The 18612-nt window shown below is 32.3% G+C and overlaps 3 protein-coding genes across 6 annotated transcripts; 2 read left to right on the top strand and 1 right to left on the bottom strand.

Annotated features, from left to right (window-relative positions):
- The first annotated feature begins 2467 nt into the window (after positions 1-2467).
- Positions 2468-6878, top strand: LOC123921931 (probable WRKY transcription factor 20). 4 transcript variants are annotated; one of them, XM_045974665.1, is made up of 6 exons: positions 2468-2996; positions 4292-4456; positions 4855-5359; positions 5484-5610; positions 5696-5854; positions 6033-6878. In XM_045974665.1, the coding sequence occupies exons 1-6, from the start codon at positions 2766-2768 to the stop codon at positions 6502-6504; spliced, it is 1659 nt and encodes a 552-aa protein (XP_045830621.1). In that variant the 5' UTR covers positions 2468-2765; the 3' UTR covers positions 6505-6878. The 4 variants fall into 4 exon arrangements, with proteins under 4 accessions (XP_045830621.1, XP_045830622.1, XP_045830623.1 ...); XM_045974666.1 differs by lacking the exon at positions 2468-2996 and adding an exon at positions 3092-3219; XM_045974667.1 differs by lacking the exon at positions 2468-2996 and adding an exon at positions 3974-4104.
- A 3138-nt stretch (positions 6879-10016) lies between these two features.
- LOC123921169 lies at positions 10017-12412 on the top strand. The gene is made up of 2 exons (XM_045973592.1): positions 10017-11216; positions 11699-12412. The coding sequence occupies exons 1-2, from the start codon at positions 10934-10936 to the stop codon at positions 12256-12258; spliced, it is 843 nt and encodes a 280-aa protein (XP_045829548.1). The 5' UTR covers positions 10017-10933; the 3' UTR covers positions 12259-12412.
- A 181-nt stretch (positions 12413-12593) lies between these two features.
- Positions 12594-15952, bottom strand: LOC123921168 (scarecrow-like protein 21). The gene is made up of 2 exons (XM_045973591.1): positions 15658-15952; positions 12594-14392 (listed from the first exon to the last, which is right to left on the bottom strand). The coding sequence occupies exon 2, from the start codon at positions 14319-14321 to the stop codon at positions 12687-12689; it is 1635 nt and encodes a 544-aa protein (XP_045829547.1). The 5' UTR covers positions 14322-14392; positions 15658-15952; the 3' UTR covers positions 12594-12686.
- Between the last annotated feature and the right edge of the window lie 2660 nt (positions 15953-18612).

Below are 18612 nucleotides of genomic sequence, written 5' to 3' on the forward strand. Positions count from 1 at the left end.
AATATAAAAAATTGAATGGAACTCACTTAAATCAAGTGCATGTACCAATGTGGGTGCTAATAGAGAAAAGAGGTACATTATTATAATTGAAGATATTGTGTCTGGCTTCTACATTTTAGCAATTTCGTTTTTTTTATAACAAAGAGGGCTAAAACCTGGAAAGAAAACAAACTACAAATGAATCAAATGACGGGTGGTGAACCTCATAGCATCATATACTAACAAAGTGTTACCATTCAATAAGCATCCCAAAGTCGCCAAAGCATCCGCACAACGATTTGCTTCTTGGTACGAATGTCGATGTATCTGCTTGACCAAAAAATAACCCATAACACTACATGTTCCTCTATCTTAAATAACTCGAATAACCGCTATTGAGTCCACCACCCCAAACGTCAAACATACTTCAAACCTTCCACTACTCCCTGCAAATCTTCCACTACTCATTATCACGTATCAGACCCTCACATACCGCTATATCTCTTTATAAGCACCATCGGCTTTAGCAAATTAAACGAAAGTAAAAAAAATAATCGGTAAGTAAACACCACCACATTAATTTTAATTTTTCACCACCAATTTAATCTTTACTAACTATTGTATTAACGATAAGATATTTATGAATCTATTGTGTTCAAATTTAATCCATCCCCCACACTTGCTCTGCTTAATTCATTCACTTACCACTTGATTTTGTATCAAATCATTAGTTTTGCAATTGGATCACAAAATCCACTTATCATTTGATTATTACACACATGCCACATGCAATTTGCCGACAGTTCGTGTCTCAATTTGAATCAATGATCAAAGTTCAAATAATATAGACAATAAACTACAAATCATTTTTGTGAAAATAAAATAAAATAAAAATAAACTACACATCATTTACTTGTTCTTGACTCTCTTATCCAAAGCATTAAATTATTTGAATCTAACCCTTTAGGGAACAAATATTGGTTTAGCTATGGTTTTCAACATGAGGAAAGGGATTTGTAGTTTTTCAACCATCACTCATTTTGATTTTGTATGGTGAAGAGTAACATTGAGTTGGTACTTGTTACACCTGCACTTTTCACTTTCAAATCTTACCTAGCTAAAAAGCAGAAATAATAATAACAATGATAATATTAATTCTTTTAATTAAAGTAGCTAGAATAATCATTTTGTTACAAAATCTTTGTCCAATAGTGTGAATAATTCAGTGACAAAATCATAACTTAACACTCAACTTTTTAAAAGTCTAAAAGTTTAATCCGCAACCAATTTTCTTCTCTCTCAGTCCCATCTCGTTCCTCTAATAACTTTAATTTTTTATTCGTGGAATAATTTAATTAATATCCATGAGTTTTTTTTTTTTTTTTTTTTTTTTATTTTATTTGGATCCTACTATTTTACTACTAGTATGTCACAAGAACACGTTATAAAATTTTTACAAAAATAATTTTTGACTTTTGAAAAAATAAAATAAACAAATTTTAATATAAAATTCCTATCTTTAATACACAATACCTAAAAAGAGGTTATTATCATTTTCCTTTTTATTTTAATGACAAAAGATGCATATTTCTAGCATCGCCACTTATTTAAAATTTTGGTTAGAGAAACTCATTATTTGTTTACTTGTTTTTGGATTACTATTATATGTATGATACACAAGATGATTTTTCCTTTTCAATAAAACTTTCTACGTACACAAAACTATTCAAAAATTGAATCACTAACTATATGCTTAAGAAGACCAAGATATATATCACTTGAAGCAATTTGTTCCCACAACACCGACATGTAAGGTGGTGACTGCCCCGCCTTTTTGGGTTCAAATAAGTTCATAACAAGTTTCTCGGAAGAATAAACACCACTTCGAACCAATTAAAAATGACATACTAAATAGATCCGAAGAAAGTGCATTTAGCAAAAATGTTTTTTCAGTTTCAATCTCTCCAAGGCACCACCCACAAACTCGTTATGAATTCTTACCTAGAAGACCTCAAACACTCAAATTTTGCTTGGTCGGAAGACGACCCTACAATAATTGCCAAGAGAAATAATCATTTTCGATGGAGCATAGCTACACCACAACCTAACCATCCACAAACCCTTTTCCTCTTCCCACTCCGAGAGAGTGGTAATATTATTATATACCTATCTATCGGTGTTGACCTAGTGATATAAACTTAAAATTTTGAAGTGTACTTTTCTTTAAAGTTTAGGTTATAATCATTTCGAAATCAGTTTATGTTGGACAGTTAAAAATAGTAATTTGATTTCATAAAAGAATCAAAGTCTTAGGACAAAAATAAAAGAACCAAAGATCCTAAACGGATGGGGTATAATATATATTGGACCTAAATTAGCTATATAAGATATTAATCGAAAAAATAATCAGAATTTCAATTATTAATTAACTAGACTAGATGATGATTTTTTTTCTTCTATGTAGAGTTGATGAGAAGGAACAAAAAAAGTCAGAAAAAAAATGGGTTTAAATTGACAAAGCTCTGACACAAAAACAGAACATTGAGTCACACATGAATGAATATTTGTATTAAAATATTAGAGAGAGAGAGAGAGAGAGAGAGAGAGAGAGAGAGAGAGAGATTCATCCAACGCTTCAAGTCAACTGAGTCCAACTCTCTCACCATCTCTTACAAAAAAAACCATCAAACACACCCAAAAATACTCAAACCCAAAACCAAAATGACCTTTATACCCCTCACTCTTTCTCCTCTTCTTAGTTAACTCTCTGCAACGCCACCGTTACAATGGACACTGCCACCACAAACTCCGGCGAACCTCACTGTAGTTCTGAGCTCAGGCTCGACGGGGCACCCAATGATCCAAATCGAACTGGGTCGGGTCAAAATTCTATGGCAAGATACAAGCTGATGTCACCGGCGAAGCTTCCGATCTCGAGGTCGCCGTGTATTACAATTCCTCCGGGGTATAGTCCGACGTCGTTTTTGGAGTCCCCAGTTCTTCTTTCTAACATGAAGGTGAGTTTTTGTTTTCTTCTTCTTTGGCTATAAATAGAAGTGTTTGGTGAGGGTAAAATGGTAAAAAGTTGTACTTTTAAAGAGAATTTTCAAAGGGCGTTACGTTTTTTAGGAAAAAAAGATAAAAAAGAAAAATGGGTCAGTATGAATCCATTTGTAGAAAATTGTTGTTTTTTGTAGCTTATTTTGGTCAAAAATTGTGCTTTTACTTCACCCATTAGAGGTAATAATCACTTTGTATATAATTGGTATATTAAAAATTTGTTCTTTTTAAATTTCACTGTTATTTATTACTTGCAACTTGGGGTGATGTGAGTGGCTTCAAATCTTATCTTTTGGGTGGAAATTGGAATATTTTGATGACTTAAGATTACTTGAATTGAATGCTGATGAGCTGAAAATGCCAAAAACAATAAAGTTATAAATTCTTATATGCTTTTTGTTTAGTCTCATGTGCAAATAGTTTCTTTTTTTATTGTTTGATCCTTCACTTATGTATGAGTTGGTTAGGTTTTGATGCTTGTGGTTAGTTATAGATTTTTTTTTATTGGCTGCTTTATGCTGAAATAATGTATTCTGTTGAAATACTATGAATTTAGTTGATTGATGATCACATGACATTCTTCTTTTATTATTTTAGTGTCAGTGTTGTTTTTTCACATAATGAATCTTCCTTTTAATTGGTGCTTGTCCTTTTTGTGTTTTTTTATCGATCGTTATTCGTTAGTTTAAACGGTGTAGCTGAGTGCACATAATTTTTTTATTGTTTTGTACTAGTACTACCCTACATGGAACAAACGAATCAATGCTTTGCCAATGATTAGTGGATTGATTTTTTTTATGTGTGCTGAGAGAATAGTATAAGGAATTTCAAAAAGATTGTAGGTTTATATATGTCAAAAGGACATGATTTTCTAGAAGAATCCCGATGTTAATGGACTTGGTGGTATTAATCTGTTTATAATTCTGCGCTACATTCATATTGGAATGGCTTTTCTAAGATAGGATTTATTAATATATAAGTAGCTTCCACTTATAGTTTATTATGCTATCTTTGTCATACTGACTCCAATCAACAAGAAAAAAAGAACTTTGCGTATGTTCAATTGTAGGGAGCCGCTTGCATTACTTTCTGTGATAAAATTGTTTATGTGATTATTTATCTTAGAGATAAAATTGTTTGATGTATCTTTTTGTATATTTGAGTTTATGAATGTTCATTTGATTCAGCCATTGTTGCATGTAGTCATGCAGAGGATTGTAGTTTAAGTATTATTTGTTTCATCGCTTTGCAGGTGGAGCCTTCACCGACTACAGGGTCCCTTCTTCAAGCTTTACATTGTTCTATGACTTCTGCTGGTTCTCCTACATTTCCTGTAACCTCTACATGCTTCAATACCAGCACTGTTAATGGCAGAAAATATAGTTTCTTTGAGTTTAAACCACCTGCTAGAAATATGGTAATTGATTTTCGTAACGCTTTGTTTGAATATAACATTTTTATTGGGTGGAAAGTTTATTCAATTTTGCATTTGTTCTGCTATGATTTACTACCTCCGGTCCTTTTTATAAGAGACAATTCAGTAACAAAAGTTAATGTATAGTCCAGATACATTATTTTTTGTTGACTCGGTTGTCTCTTATAAAAGGATCAATCAGAGTACATTATTGGTTCTTTGTGCAAATCACTTAGTCAGGACAAATCAATCCCTTGTCTTTTAATCTATTAGTTTTATTTTTAGGTTTTAAGTGTTATACCGGAAACAAATTTGGTTCTCGTGTTTCATGTTTTAATTAATATTGTTTTGAAGATTACTAACTGCTTATCACTTATCCAATGCTATTCACTCATTTTAAGGTTCCTGCAGACTTCAACAACCATGTAAGTGAACAATCTACTCAAGTAGAAGGTCAAGGAAAAGGTCAATCATTTCTGTCCTCGCCATTAAATGAAAATGAGAAAGCAGATCAATCTAATGAATTAAGCCTATCATCACCTGTTCAAATGGTTAGTTCTGTGGCTAATTCTCCCGTTGATGTCAACTCGGATGAACATAATCACAAAGGCAACACAGCTAATGGGCCTCAATCGTCAAATGACGGTTACAATTGGCGAAAGTATGGGCAAAAACATGTTAAAGGGAGTGAATTTCCACGTAGCTATTACAAATGTACGCATCCTAACTGTGAAGTGAAAAAACTTTTTGAACGCTCTCATGACGGCCAAATCACCGAGATAATTTATAAAGGAACACATGATCATCCTAAACCTCAACCGAGCAACCGATACTCTGCTGGTTCTATAATGTCTACGCAAGGAGAGAGATCCGATAACAGGGCATCTTCTTTGGCTGGCCGAGATGGTAATATCTGCTAGATGTTTCGTATTGCTTCCATTTTATTATTAATTTTTTTTGTTACATTTTATTATTAATTATTTTATAGGAAATAACGTTGCTTTGTTTTTCTTCCGATTTTGAATTGTAGACAAAGTATCCAATAGTCCTGAGCAACCAACTGTTGCAACCAATGATCTTAGTCTAGAGGGTGCTGGATTTGTGTCGACCAAGACAAATGACGAGGTTGATGATGATGATCTTTTCTCAAAGCGAAGGTATGATTATTAAGGTCAATGGTCTATGTTTTCTTCGGCACGTGTGCTTGGTTACTGACCATCATAGTTTTTTTTTATTGAGCAGAAAAACGGAACTCGGAAACACTGACATCATTCCTGTAGTTAAGCCTATCCGAGAGCCCCGGGTTGTTGTACAGACTATGAGTGAAGTTGATATATTGGATGATGGATACCGCTGGCGTAAATATGGGCAAAAAGTGGTGAGAGGAAATCCTAACCCAAGGTATATCCTTGTAAGAATATTACTGTATAAAATATCTATATATAAAGATGGATCAATATTTAGTCATTTGTATCAAATATCATGTATGCCTCTTCGCCCATAGGCCACCGAAATCTCAGAAACGGCCCTGCCTACATATTTCTGGTTTATCTCGTCTCATATGATTTTCATTATGCAGGAGTTATTACAAATGCACAAATGCCGGGTGCCCGGTTAGGAAACACGTGGAGAGGGCATCACATGATCCGAAAGCTGTAATAACAACATATGAGGGCAAACACAATCACGATGTACCTGCTGCAAAGAATAGTAGCCATGACATGGCAGGATATGCAGCTTCAAAGATAAAGTTAGAAGAAAGCGATACTATTAGTCTTGACCTTGGGATGGGAATCACTTCTGCAGCTGAAAATAGATCGAACGGGCAAGGGAAAATGCTACTCTCCGAATTCGGGAACAACAGTCAAACTCACACAAGCAATTCCAATTTCAAGTTTGTCCATACCACCACAGGTCCAGTATACTATGGTGTTCTAACTAACGGTTCAAATCCGTTTGGTTCAAGAGAAAATAGAAACGATGGTTTGTCTATAAACCATTCCTCGTATCCTTACTCACAGAACATGGGAAGAATACTAATGGGACCATGAAATTTATTATTACAGTACTAAAGTAAAAATAAAAATTATGAGTAGCATTTTGTTGTGTTTTGGCGGGTATATAGCTTCGAAGGTAAAAAAAATATCCTTTTCTGTAAGGAAATGCAGATAGTCTTTGTATGTTTATATATATCACTATTTGAGAGCTACTGTATATAGTAGTAGTATTGATAGTGGCTCTAGATTTACTTTCAAATGTAATAGTTTTTGATTGTATAATTATGATGATTATCATTGTTATTATAATTATATCCAAATTTTCTGTAAGAATATGAAGCTGATATCATAGCTGCTTCTACAGAAACCCTGTAAAAGTGCTTATTTAACCTTTTACTGAAGTCTTGTATAGTTGTATTGTCTGTTCACAATTTCAGCTTTTGGTGACCTGAGTTTTAAGTCCCCACTGCATTGATTTTTCATCCTTGAATGCTGACTTGTTTGCATGGACGGATCTATGTTAAGGGTCCATGGCCACACCAAGTTTTTCAAAATTTTTTTATGCATACATGTGTGTAGTTAAATATGTTCGGTCCCCGTGAGCTTTAACTTAGTTGGTTGAGACATCACATATTATTTATGAGCCGGAGTTCTAATTCTGGACACTCCTCTTATTCATCTTTAAGGTGAAATGTCTAACCACTAGATTACTAGACAAAAAAGAAGAGATAAATATGTTTTTGGTCTCTATAAAATAGTAACATTTTAAATTTAGTCTTTACTTAATTTTTATTAAATTTTTAATCCCTAAAAAATTATCATGTTGTCAATTTTAATCTTTACTGTTAAGAAAACTTGTATTTTTGAATGATTATTTCATAGGTAAGTTTAAAAAAAATGTTCATCTGAACAAAAAAACACAAAATATCACGTCAAAAATGATAAATAAAAGAGAAGTACAATTATTTAGTGTTGTGAATTTTCACTTGCATAAGTTTAATGTTAAATATAGTGAAAAGAATACTAAACTTTTAATATTCCTTCGATCTCTAATTTTTTATTTTTGTCTCAAAATTTTAGTTCTTTTAAAAAACCAAAGCACCGTTAATGATATTTTCCCCTTTGTTCCCTTGTAAAAACTATAAACATCTATTAAATGAATTTTTCTTTTTTTTAAAAAATAAAATAAAAAGTAAGAGTAAAAATAACATAACATTTCAGATATACAAAAATAACATAACATTTCAATATTTATTATTTCTTAATCTATGTGCGAAATTTTAAAATGATCAAAGATTTAAGACAAATAGAGCATATTTTTCATGCTTAAATTCAAAATTGTTATTTAAATTTTTCAATACTAATAAATTTTGGCCACACCAAAAAAACATCCTAGATCCGTCCCAGCTTGTTTGGCTATAGTGAAATTGGATAAAATGCATGTGATATATCATCAACTTTTTCTTGTTGGTTTTTTTCACACTATATTACACTATTATTTTATGGGCATTACATGGAAATATATTTCTTCATGTAGCTGCTTCACATAGTTACAACTGTAGACCGTTTGATATAAATCAATAGATGTAATTATTTATCTGTGTGTATAATTTGAACCGTCAAATCTAAATTCAATGGCTGAGATTGACAATTGTGGAAAACTGTGCAAATTAGCAGTGACTAATCTATACCAAAAAATTTGTAGAATACAGAAGGACACTAGACACGACTATCACACAAGTTTATTTGTTAAGTCTAGATGTTAGATATGCTCATATGTAACGTTAAACACTTATGTGGTTGTTCAAGTCACTGGCCACATATGTAAGGACCAATTTGATAAATTAACTTATTATTTCTACCGCTGATTAATTTTCATCAGGATACTTGTAGGACACATAAAATTAGTTCTCTTCTTTCAATCAAATTTTTTCTATACGCATGAATTATGAATTAAATTTCTGACCATATACTTAAGAGGATGGAAACTCTTATAATTTAAACTAATTCATGGTTGTAAAATTGTTACATCTAATAAAAATGAAATTAAGCTGTCTTTTGGAATGTTGATGGGTTATACAATGATTGAAGATTGGATTTATCTGTTGGCAGTATAATAGTATCTTTGAACTGTTCTGACATTTTTCACGTTGGTCTTTAATTGCATTGCAAGTAAAGTACAACTTTTTTAAATTCGTATTTTGTCTTAGTCAGCTACGAAAATGACAGGATTCAAGAGCTATGTATGCATCTACGTGGTGCCATAATTACTCACCACTCAGCAATTGATCCGAGCCACCCATATGCAATTCCATATCCTTTTCTTTTTGAAAGGAAAATACCTTATATCTAAAAAATAAAAAGCACCTTATGTGAAATCATCTGAATTTTGAAAAAGTAAATGTTGAACCTCTTAGCAAAATCCACATAAGAAAATTTTATTTTATTTTGTACTCTCCAAATATATCTAACACGAGCTTCTCAAAAATGATACAAAGATAGAACTTTACCAAAATTCATTTTTCAAATTTAAGAGACTAGTTATCTCATTAATTTTATCAATGAACTCCAAGTTAATAATTATAATCACGTTTATTGTCCAGTCCACCATTTTAGCAAGGGTACGTGTGGTATCACGATTGATATGTCAGAATTATGATGATACACTGTAATTTTGCAGAAATTACATAACATAAGTTATAGAATAATACCAAACGTAATTCTATTACGTGATTCAGTTACATGTACCGTAATACAAAATGTAAGCTAAATAGTATTCTCCAAATAATCTTGCACGATTAGTAAATAAATACTGTTCTTGTAGTATATTTTATTTTATTTATTTATTTATTTATTTATTTATTAGTTAGGTATGTAAAATGGACAACGTGACTAAATATAAATCACAGAAATGGTGTCGCAAAAATGGACAAAGAAACTTAAATGAGTACGGACGGACAGTCGTTCGTTCCCTTCCCTCGTGTCTCACATTTTCTTTCTCAACCATTCTCGAAGGAAATAAAAATAAAAACCATCAAAGATATGTCCAAAAAAGAATAAAAACTGAGATAGTAACATGCCCTTTTGTCTCTTCATTAGCTTGTTTAACAAGTACAAATAAGATAATTTTTTTTATAATTTAGAAGCTTATTTTCACTATAAAATGAATCAATATGTCAGATCTTAATCATAACATATTTCATTGAAAATAAAAAAAATCCACTAATAGAAAGGTGGATTTTCTAGCTCATTTCTTCGTAATTATACAAAGATAGTAGTTTTATGGTTAGAAAATCCACTTTTCTTCGTAATTTTAGTGAAACTGGATTCAAATTCTTTAATTTAAAGTTTCAGCTTCAAATATTGTGGATAGAAAATGTAATGTAAATGGTAGAATACTAGAATCTACAAAAAATGACCAACAATTTTTTTTTTGTAGATACTAATCATCAGTAAAGTTTGTGAATATTTATCAATTGTTAATTGGTTTATTGGTGATTGACACTCAACTTGGTAGGGAGGACCACTGTTCGATCCCCCGCAACTGCGATCGGGAGGGAGCTGGAACCAGTTGATGCCAGAACTGACCCGCGAACCAAATTGACCGGTGGTGAAAGTAAAAAAAGAAGAAAAAAAAACTTGTGAATATTTTGAACCTAAAAAAAAGTAGAATGAAGATTATTAGGAGGATATATATTAAAAGAAGACATACTGACAATACTTACACACATGAAGACACTCCTTTGTGTGCTTTATATATTCCAATTTCAATCCACATGAGCACACACAAATTAAGAGGAGTTAGTTAGAGCCTAGAGGGATAGAGAAAGAGATATTGAGAGTAGCATATTTTAAACTCCCAAACCAACATCACTAAACCGACTAAACCGACTCAGGTGGGTTAAAATGCATTCTTTTTTGATAGATTTTGTTTCATTTAATATTTGTAAAGTAGCATGAAGATAATAACATTATATTAGTTTGAGTCAAACTGGACTTAAATTCTTTAGGTAAATTTCAGGTTCAAGTGTTGTGGATTGAAAAATCGTAGTGTAAAGTAGTAGAGTATACAAAAAGTGACCAACAAAATTTTTCACTAAATATTAGTCATCGGTAAAGTTTGGAAATATATATATACCAACAATGAATTGGTTCAAGTGTTAAGCGTTTTGGTCGCTTTAAGTATGTGGTCACAGATTCAATTTATGACTTATATGGATCTGGAAAAAATTCGACTGGGAGGGGAAAATTCACCTTGTGTGCCTCACAAATTCTCCGACAAAGATTAATCACTGTTAACGATGATAGAAACTTCGTACCAATATATAACTCAAAAAAAAGTTTGGGAATATTTTGCACCTAAAAAAAAGTAGAATAAAGATTAGTAGGAGGATATTGAGGAAGATACTGACATTACTCTTTACACACAAGAAGACACCCCTTTGGCCCTTTGTGTGCTTTATATTTTCCAATTTCAATACAGATGAGCACACACAAATTAAGAGGAGTTAGAGCCTATAGAGGGATAGAGAAAGAGATGCAAGCCTTATGGTTGTCCTTGAAAGACAATGTCAAATGTGGTAACAAGCTCACTGATGTAATAAGGATGCCACCAAAATTTGGTAAAGGAAGTAGCTATGTTCCAGAAAAGGAGGACAAATTCAACAATGATGAAGATGAAGAAGAAGAAGATTATGTCCCCTTCATGAAAACTCCAGCTAGACTAGCTTTTTCCATGCCAAAAAACACACAAGCACGCCTTTATGGTAAGGTGTTTATTATTAATGACCATTTTACAACCGTCTCTGAGAAGATTTGAACCATGTCCGTAAGGTTACATGGTCAAGTTCTTACTTTTGAACTTCTTAAAAATGTTTGTTGCTCTTATTTGCATGAAAACAACATAACATATATCTCAGTGTTTCAAAATGTAACAAAGTGTCCGAATCTCTGCGTCAAGATTTTGATGTCTTGGCGGCTGCGGCCACAATTTTTTTGACTGCATTTTATTTATTTATAATACTACCTCTCTGTTCCTTTTTACTAGATGAAATAGTTGACTTTTTATGTTCATTTAATAAATGATGTATTTGGCCTATAATATAGACCAAATATATCAGTTATTTAATGAATCTGAAAAGTAAGTTGTTCTTATAAAAAAGATTGGAGAGAGTATAAAATATCACAATACGACTGCGAACGTGATGTAGGAAGTAACTAGTTTCTCTATATTGTTAAATTTTGACAGAGCTTGGTATTGGAGATCCATCAAGAAAAATTGTTGAGATGATATTTCAGAAAGCATGGATGAACACATCAAAGCCACTAAGGAAGGTTAGAACAGTTCTTAGAGTGAGATATTCAGAAGAAGTTCTTCAAAGATTTGAGAACTACAGAGAAAAAGTGAAGAAACAGTATCCAAGACATCCAAGAAGTACAGTAGATGGAAATGAATTGTTGAGATTCTTTGTTACTACAATGAGATGTTTCCCTGTGAAGAAAGTTCATGATCTATGTCAAGATCCGTCGTGTCGTTTTTGTCAAATAATTCAATTCAATTTCGATGCGGAAAAGGAAGAGATTCAGTTGAGTAATAGAAAAAGTGTGAATGCAAGAGTGAAGAATGTGAAAAGAGTTTCAATAGTTTGCAGAATAATTGCTGGAACAGCAGTGAATGAAGTTGATGGTAAATATGAAGGGTTTGAGAATGATTCAAATAAGCTAGGTGAAATGCAATTTAGCTTAGAAAGATTTGTAGTGAAAAATCCTAGTTCTATTCTTCCTTGTTTTGTCATAATTTTCACCTGACAAATAATTGTAGTTAAATTTTGTCACTATTCTTTTTTTATCTTTGGCAAAATTCATTGAATGTACAATCCTGCTTAAAGGAACCAAATTTTTCATGTAAAATGTCTGTTTGGATCGACTTATTTGAACTTAGTACTATAAGCACTTGCGGGAATATTTGTATAAGCTCTCCAGGATAACTTATGAAAACAAGTTACAACATATATAAAGACAGTCTAGTTTTATTTTATTTTTTGCTTAAAAAGTAGCTTTAACATAAGAACTTATATAATAAGTGCTTATGCTATAAGTACTTAATTAAGCTGTTTTTCCAAACATGGACAAAATCTAGCATGTATTTAACAAAAATAAGTTATTCTAGGAAAGAAGTTAAGTATCATACATATATAGAATCTGCAAAACAAAATGAACCAGTTGTGATTGGAGTATCACCTCCAAGCACTAGAGGTAATGAGTGCTTGATTCATCCAACCAAGATAAAGAGCACCATCTTTCTCTTCTAGAGTGTATTGTCCTTGGTAACTTTCTAGAAGATTCTTTATTGAAAAATTAATATAAGAGCTCAATGGATATGGTGTGAATCCAGCCATTGTGAAACATGATTTCCACTTCTTCAGAACTTCGTGACGTTCGACTCTTTCTGCACCTTCGCACGCTACCAAGTTAACAACTTCGCGAGCCAAACAATGCTGTTCTACATTAATCCTTTCTCTGTGCTCCCTTGGCAAAGAAACATCAATTGATTCAAAAACCGCCAAGTAGTAGTTCATTGTCTCAACGAAACGTGGCAAGAACGGAAGCTCATTGGTATTCGATTCTTGCTCAACAAGAGTCACTACCTTAGGACACAAGCATTTCACCAGTCTCACCAACCGATCGCGATGATTTTGACCACCATGTACATTTTCATCTGGTACATGATGCAGCATCATAGCGAAATTCACAGCAATAGCTTCACTGCGACGAAGTTTAAGGTCTTCGAGTTTCACCTCAGTAGGATTAGCCCCTATAGCATGAAACTCAAATTCTACATTACATGATTGTGCATGTTTTGATAACCTTTCTCCTACAATATCAAGCCCTCCTCCTCTAGCGTAAGCTGAAGTTGAATCATCGAAACCGGTTATTCTAATCTTTGGTGGTCCACCAGGTTTTCCAGCAAGTGCTTGGATTAGACTTATCCATTGAATTCCCTGATTAATCTGAAAATCTATTATATGAACCTCACTTTCATCCTTCAAAGCTTCGGCAATTACTCCATTTGCTGACATGTATCCAAATTTGAGGTAAGGACAAATTTCGTAAAGCACGTGCATGTGCGAAAGGAGTTCTTTACTAGTAGCAGGTTTAGGTTCTTTACATCTCAATGATTTGTAGATTATGCTTCCGGAAGAAGCTATTCTTGCAACAAGAGCTTCCAACATGTATGCTCCTAACCTTTGGATTGGATTGCCTGAAACCGAAACCATTTTCGACAACTCTGACATTAACCATTCTGTTGTTTCTATATCATTTTCTGATATTGCTTTTGCACAAGTGAAAAGCATTTCTTTCAAATCCCCTTTAGATATCATCTCCATCATTTTCTTCCACTTTTCCGCCTCTAATAGAAGCGGATCAGATTCAGATTCTTCTGGAATCATTACCATATCATTATATATGTCTAGAATATCTGCTGCATCATGTCCTAGCATAGCATTTTCAAGCTCTCTTGTCTTGTGCCACAAGTCATCTTGGGTATGTGTCGAACAAAGTTCGTTCTCTAACAAATCATTGATAATTTCAAGAGAGTTTGGCGATGTGAATGCGTAAGAGTTTGATTGTAGCTTTGAGACTGGACTATTGTTAGAAGAGTCAAAGTTTGAATATTGGTCTAAACCTTGAAATGAAGGGTAGTTTGAGTGGCTACTGTTATCAGAAGATGAGTAGTTTTCAAGATTCTCATTTTGCACGAAGCAATATGAGTCTAGGTTTTGTACAGACTCGATGTTGAACATGTCAGAATCATATGACATTTTATGTTTAAAAGATGTTTGCATTGAAAAGTTTCTGCTTCTTTGCATACAATGTTTTTTCTGATACAAAACCTTCAAACTTTTCCAATTGCTCTATTTGTTCCAGCAGTACTCGAAATCTGCACAAGAGGCAGCACAGCAATTAAAACGGCAAAGATATATCACTTAAGCGCTAATGCGCCATAGCTATAGTCGTGTAACAAAAATATTTTCTCAGTCCTTATCAGAAACTTGTAGCTATTAAGCACGGAAACATACACGAGACTGACACTGATACATTGACATCAAGAATAATTTGGAAAAAAATGAAATAATTGAATGTACCACATATGTCAGCGTCATGTCGGTTTCGGACACCGACACATATTGGTGTCAGTTGCACCTATGTAGCACTGAGTCATAGGCTTTTTAGTGTGAAGATGTTGACTAAAATTAGTATAATAAGGTACTCATTAGTTAAGGTTTCTGGGATTAATAATTACTCAAATAAAAGATATAAAGTAAGTATAAACAACCAAAAGCAAACATTAATCCAGCAAAAAATGTAAATTTCCATATTTTTTTATAGGTGATTCCATCTAGCAGATACCAAAGTTTAAAGTGACAGTGTCTGATTTTCTTCATACTACATGTGCAGAATATGACAGTTCTTACCCTTTGAACATAGCAGAAACTTTTATCATTAAAATCAGTTTATGCTTTAGTTTTTCACTTTCTTCCACATGCTATTGTTTGTGCTTTAAACTTTGATCTAATCAAGAAATTGGCTCAAACAAATCTAACCAAAATACTAATTTTGGAACACCAACTACTACTTAAATCAAGACCTTTTCTTTTTCCTTTATTTTTTTCTTCATCAAAAAAGTACAAAAGATATAGACTTGTTCAGACTTCAGAAATTCCTAAATGGCATACTCAAAGATCCATTGGTATCTTCTACAACTCAAAATTCTTGAAGCATCTAATCACCTATTTCCACCGAGCATCGACACTTCTGATCAAAGATGTGTCTGGTGTCGGACACTGAAAACGTGATTATATTCAATTAATCCATCTATGTATCGGTGTCGTGTTGGTGTCAATTGGTGTCAATGTTTCATAGATATAGATTTCCAATAAAAAAAATCCAAATAAATTAAAAACAAATTCAATTGAAAAGAAAAGCTCATTAGACTCAACCAAAAGGGACTGAAACATGGAAATCATGTAAAACTAGTAAAAGTTTCAACTTTCATTAGCAACCCATTTTCACAAACTCAATAATCATCTTAAAAAATAGTTTTTTTTTTTTTTTTCAGCTCAAGTTATAACATCAACATAAAAAACATATATAAAATCACTTCCTTTCACAGCAAGAAAACAAGATCAGTTGAAAGACACTAACCTTAAATGAAAAGGAAACTATATATGATCTGAACTGTAGCTGGCACCGACAAAGGTTCTTGCAGCCAAAACTGTAATGAGAACTCAGTTATTCATATCCAACTACATGGAAGTTTTGTTTTTATGATTCTTTTCAAAGTTGTAGGATAGTCCAAATAAAAAGTTGTTGTGTACTTTTTTTAATTGGACTTTAGATAAGCAATGAATAAGTCATTTTGTTTATTATAGATAATATTTTCCCACATGATCATTTTTAGTATAAAAAATATAAAGTGATGATGTATAATTTTAGGAATAAAGTTGCAAGTGCATGACGACATAACATTAATTAAGAGGTTAAAATGCAAACACCAATCCCAATATGGTGTCTCATTCATTTGTATGATTTAAATTTTAAACATTATTATCTAAAAAAATTTAAAAGTCATACTGGGTAAGAAAATAAAAATTTTACATTAAAAATAATATTGTACCAAAATAGTAATAATAATAATAATAATAATAACTATGTACCAAAATAATAATAATAATAATAATAATAATAATAATAATAATAATAATTAATAACTTAAGAGTAATATACACAATAGAGTACTTTTTATAGAATAATTGAAAAAAAGAAGTTTCGATCCTAAACCAAAAAAACATTTTTACAAATGTGATAATTACGTTTTTTTAGAGTACCACACTATTCTCAGATATCGCTTCATGATTCCTATATTTCCTATTGATGAGGTTTGCTCTGTTTATCGTAAAGTGTGTCTGGATCAATTTGGGGAGCATGCAGTCTATTGTAAGGAGCTTCCAGGCTTCAAATATAGGCATGACTTTGTCAGGGATGTTATTTGTGATATTTTTAAGCGTGCAGGTGTATCTGTGAAGAAAGATGGGTCTGTGAACTTTTTCACTGACCCACAAGAAGGGAGATCGACACTTAGACCTGCAGATACTCTCGTTTACGGTTGGATAGGAGGGAATCATGCTTGTGTGGACTTGACTGGAGTTTCCCCACTTGTAGGATTGAGAACAAAGGATTTTATTGTGGGTCAAGCGGTCCTCAAAGCTGCTTCCAAGCAAAGTGGTCAAACATGAAAAAAACGTGTTCTGACAATCAACATGATTTTATACCTTTCGCGTTTGACACTTTTGGCTTCTTAGCACTAGATGTTATTGATCTTTTTAAAAGAGTTCAAAGGGTCATGCATAACAATGTTGTCTCTCCTAGGTCTATGGATATGGTTTTCAAAATGATTAGCTTTGCCATTCAGAAAGGACTAGCGGCGCAGCTTGTTGCCCGTTTACCTTGTTTACCTTTTATTAATATGTAATTATGTAATTCTCCCAAACAATATGGTTAAGAAAAGTTCATTAATCACTTTAATTTAATCTTAATTTTTTTAAGTCATTTTGGTTTAATCATAATAAATTGATTAATCGAGATTGAATTTGAGTTTGGTCAGTGACGTGTCTAGCTTGTATTGCAAAAAGTATGCAGTGTTTGAAGAAAGAAAAGATAATAAAGGAAAAAGGAGTTTGTCGGCAAAACCATTGTCGTTTTAACACTGCCCACGCGGTTTTCGCCCTTCAAAACGACAAAATATATTTGGGACATATTTTATTAGTACACAAAATTGTCAAAAAAATTACCAGATTGCTACAAATAATGTAAGATATCTCTTACACAGAATTGCTACAAATAATATTCATGGGAGACACAAAGATCCAGATTTCCTAATTTAATTCCTACAAATAATATCTGGCCTAAACCACTCATATCTCTCTTAATGTAGCTTTGTATATAATATTCATGGGAGACACAAAGATCCAGATTTCCTAATTTAATTCCTAATTTGATTTGCAAGTACCAAGTGTTTGTATTGTTCCTTGAATGTTGAAAAGTGAACCCCAATTTTTCTAAATGGCATACTCAATTTTTTCCAGTAATATAGTGAATATAAATTTCACTCTTACTGTGAATAGATTAATAAGTGTACGAGTTTGAATTTCAATTCTATATATAAAATGTAATATTTCAACTAACTGATTAAATTCACCAGAACTCTATATGACATATTTTTGTTTTGTTTTGTTTTCTCCACTAAGCATTTGGTTTACTAGACTGTCTAATTTGGTTCAGAGAACATTTCTAACATCAACTGGTTTCAGCCTCCTTCCAATCATAATTGCGAAAAACAAATCATGATCCTCCATACTAATTCTAACCTCGACCACCACTGAACTAACTAACTGTTGGTTGCATATTCCACTACTTGTAATATGACATAAGATTGTGGAATTTAAGTTTGATACTTTAAAAAACTTGCGTGCTTTGCTTGCCTTGATGTCATAAATTGTGAGATGACATGATTTGAAAGGATGACACAAATGTTTTGTAAGCCCTCCGTCATTTATCCTTCATTTTTTACAATAAAATACACTTTTTTTTAAGACAGAGAAAATGATAAATCATTAAAAATTCACTCACATAAAATGAAAAAATTGTGGTTCGAATTCCGGTCATAATGTCCAATTTAACAATTTTAACATTTTTATAAATTGAACATTGAACTAAGATTTGTAAACTCAATGAATTGGGATATGCTCTATAACAAAAATAAAAATCTAACAACTCTCAAATCTTTTTTCACACATAATCAAAGACTAATCAATAATATTGTATGGATCACAATCTTTAATTTTATCCATCCACAAAAAATAAACATTTTACTAGTGTTTGTTGCATTAGAGATGGTCTCTATGACCAATCGCGAACCACACTGCATGTTGATAAATTATTTTCATTGATACTTATTCATAATTTTGAAAAAAAAGAGTATTCATATAACCCAGTGTTAGATTTTTATATTAGGTCTAACTCATCCTCAGGGACGGATCCAGAAACTTATCATACCGAGGGCCGAAAAATAGAAAAATAATAAAATTAACGAATTTATTT

Source organism: Trifolium pratense, linkage group LG4 (assembly GCF_020283565.1).
Source record: "Trifolium pratense cultivar HEN17-A07 linkage group LG4, ARS_RC_1.1, whole genome shotgun sequence".
Classification (NCBI taxonomy): domain Eukaryota; kingdom Viridiplantae; phylum Streptophyta; class Magnoliopsida; order Fabales; family Fabaceae; genus Trifolium; species Trifolium pratense.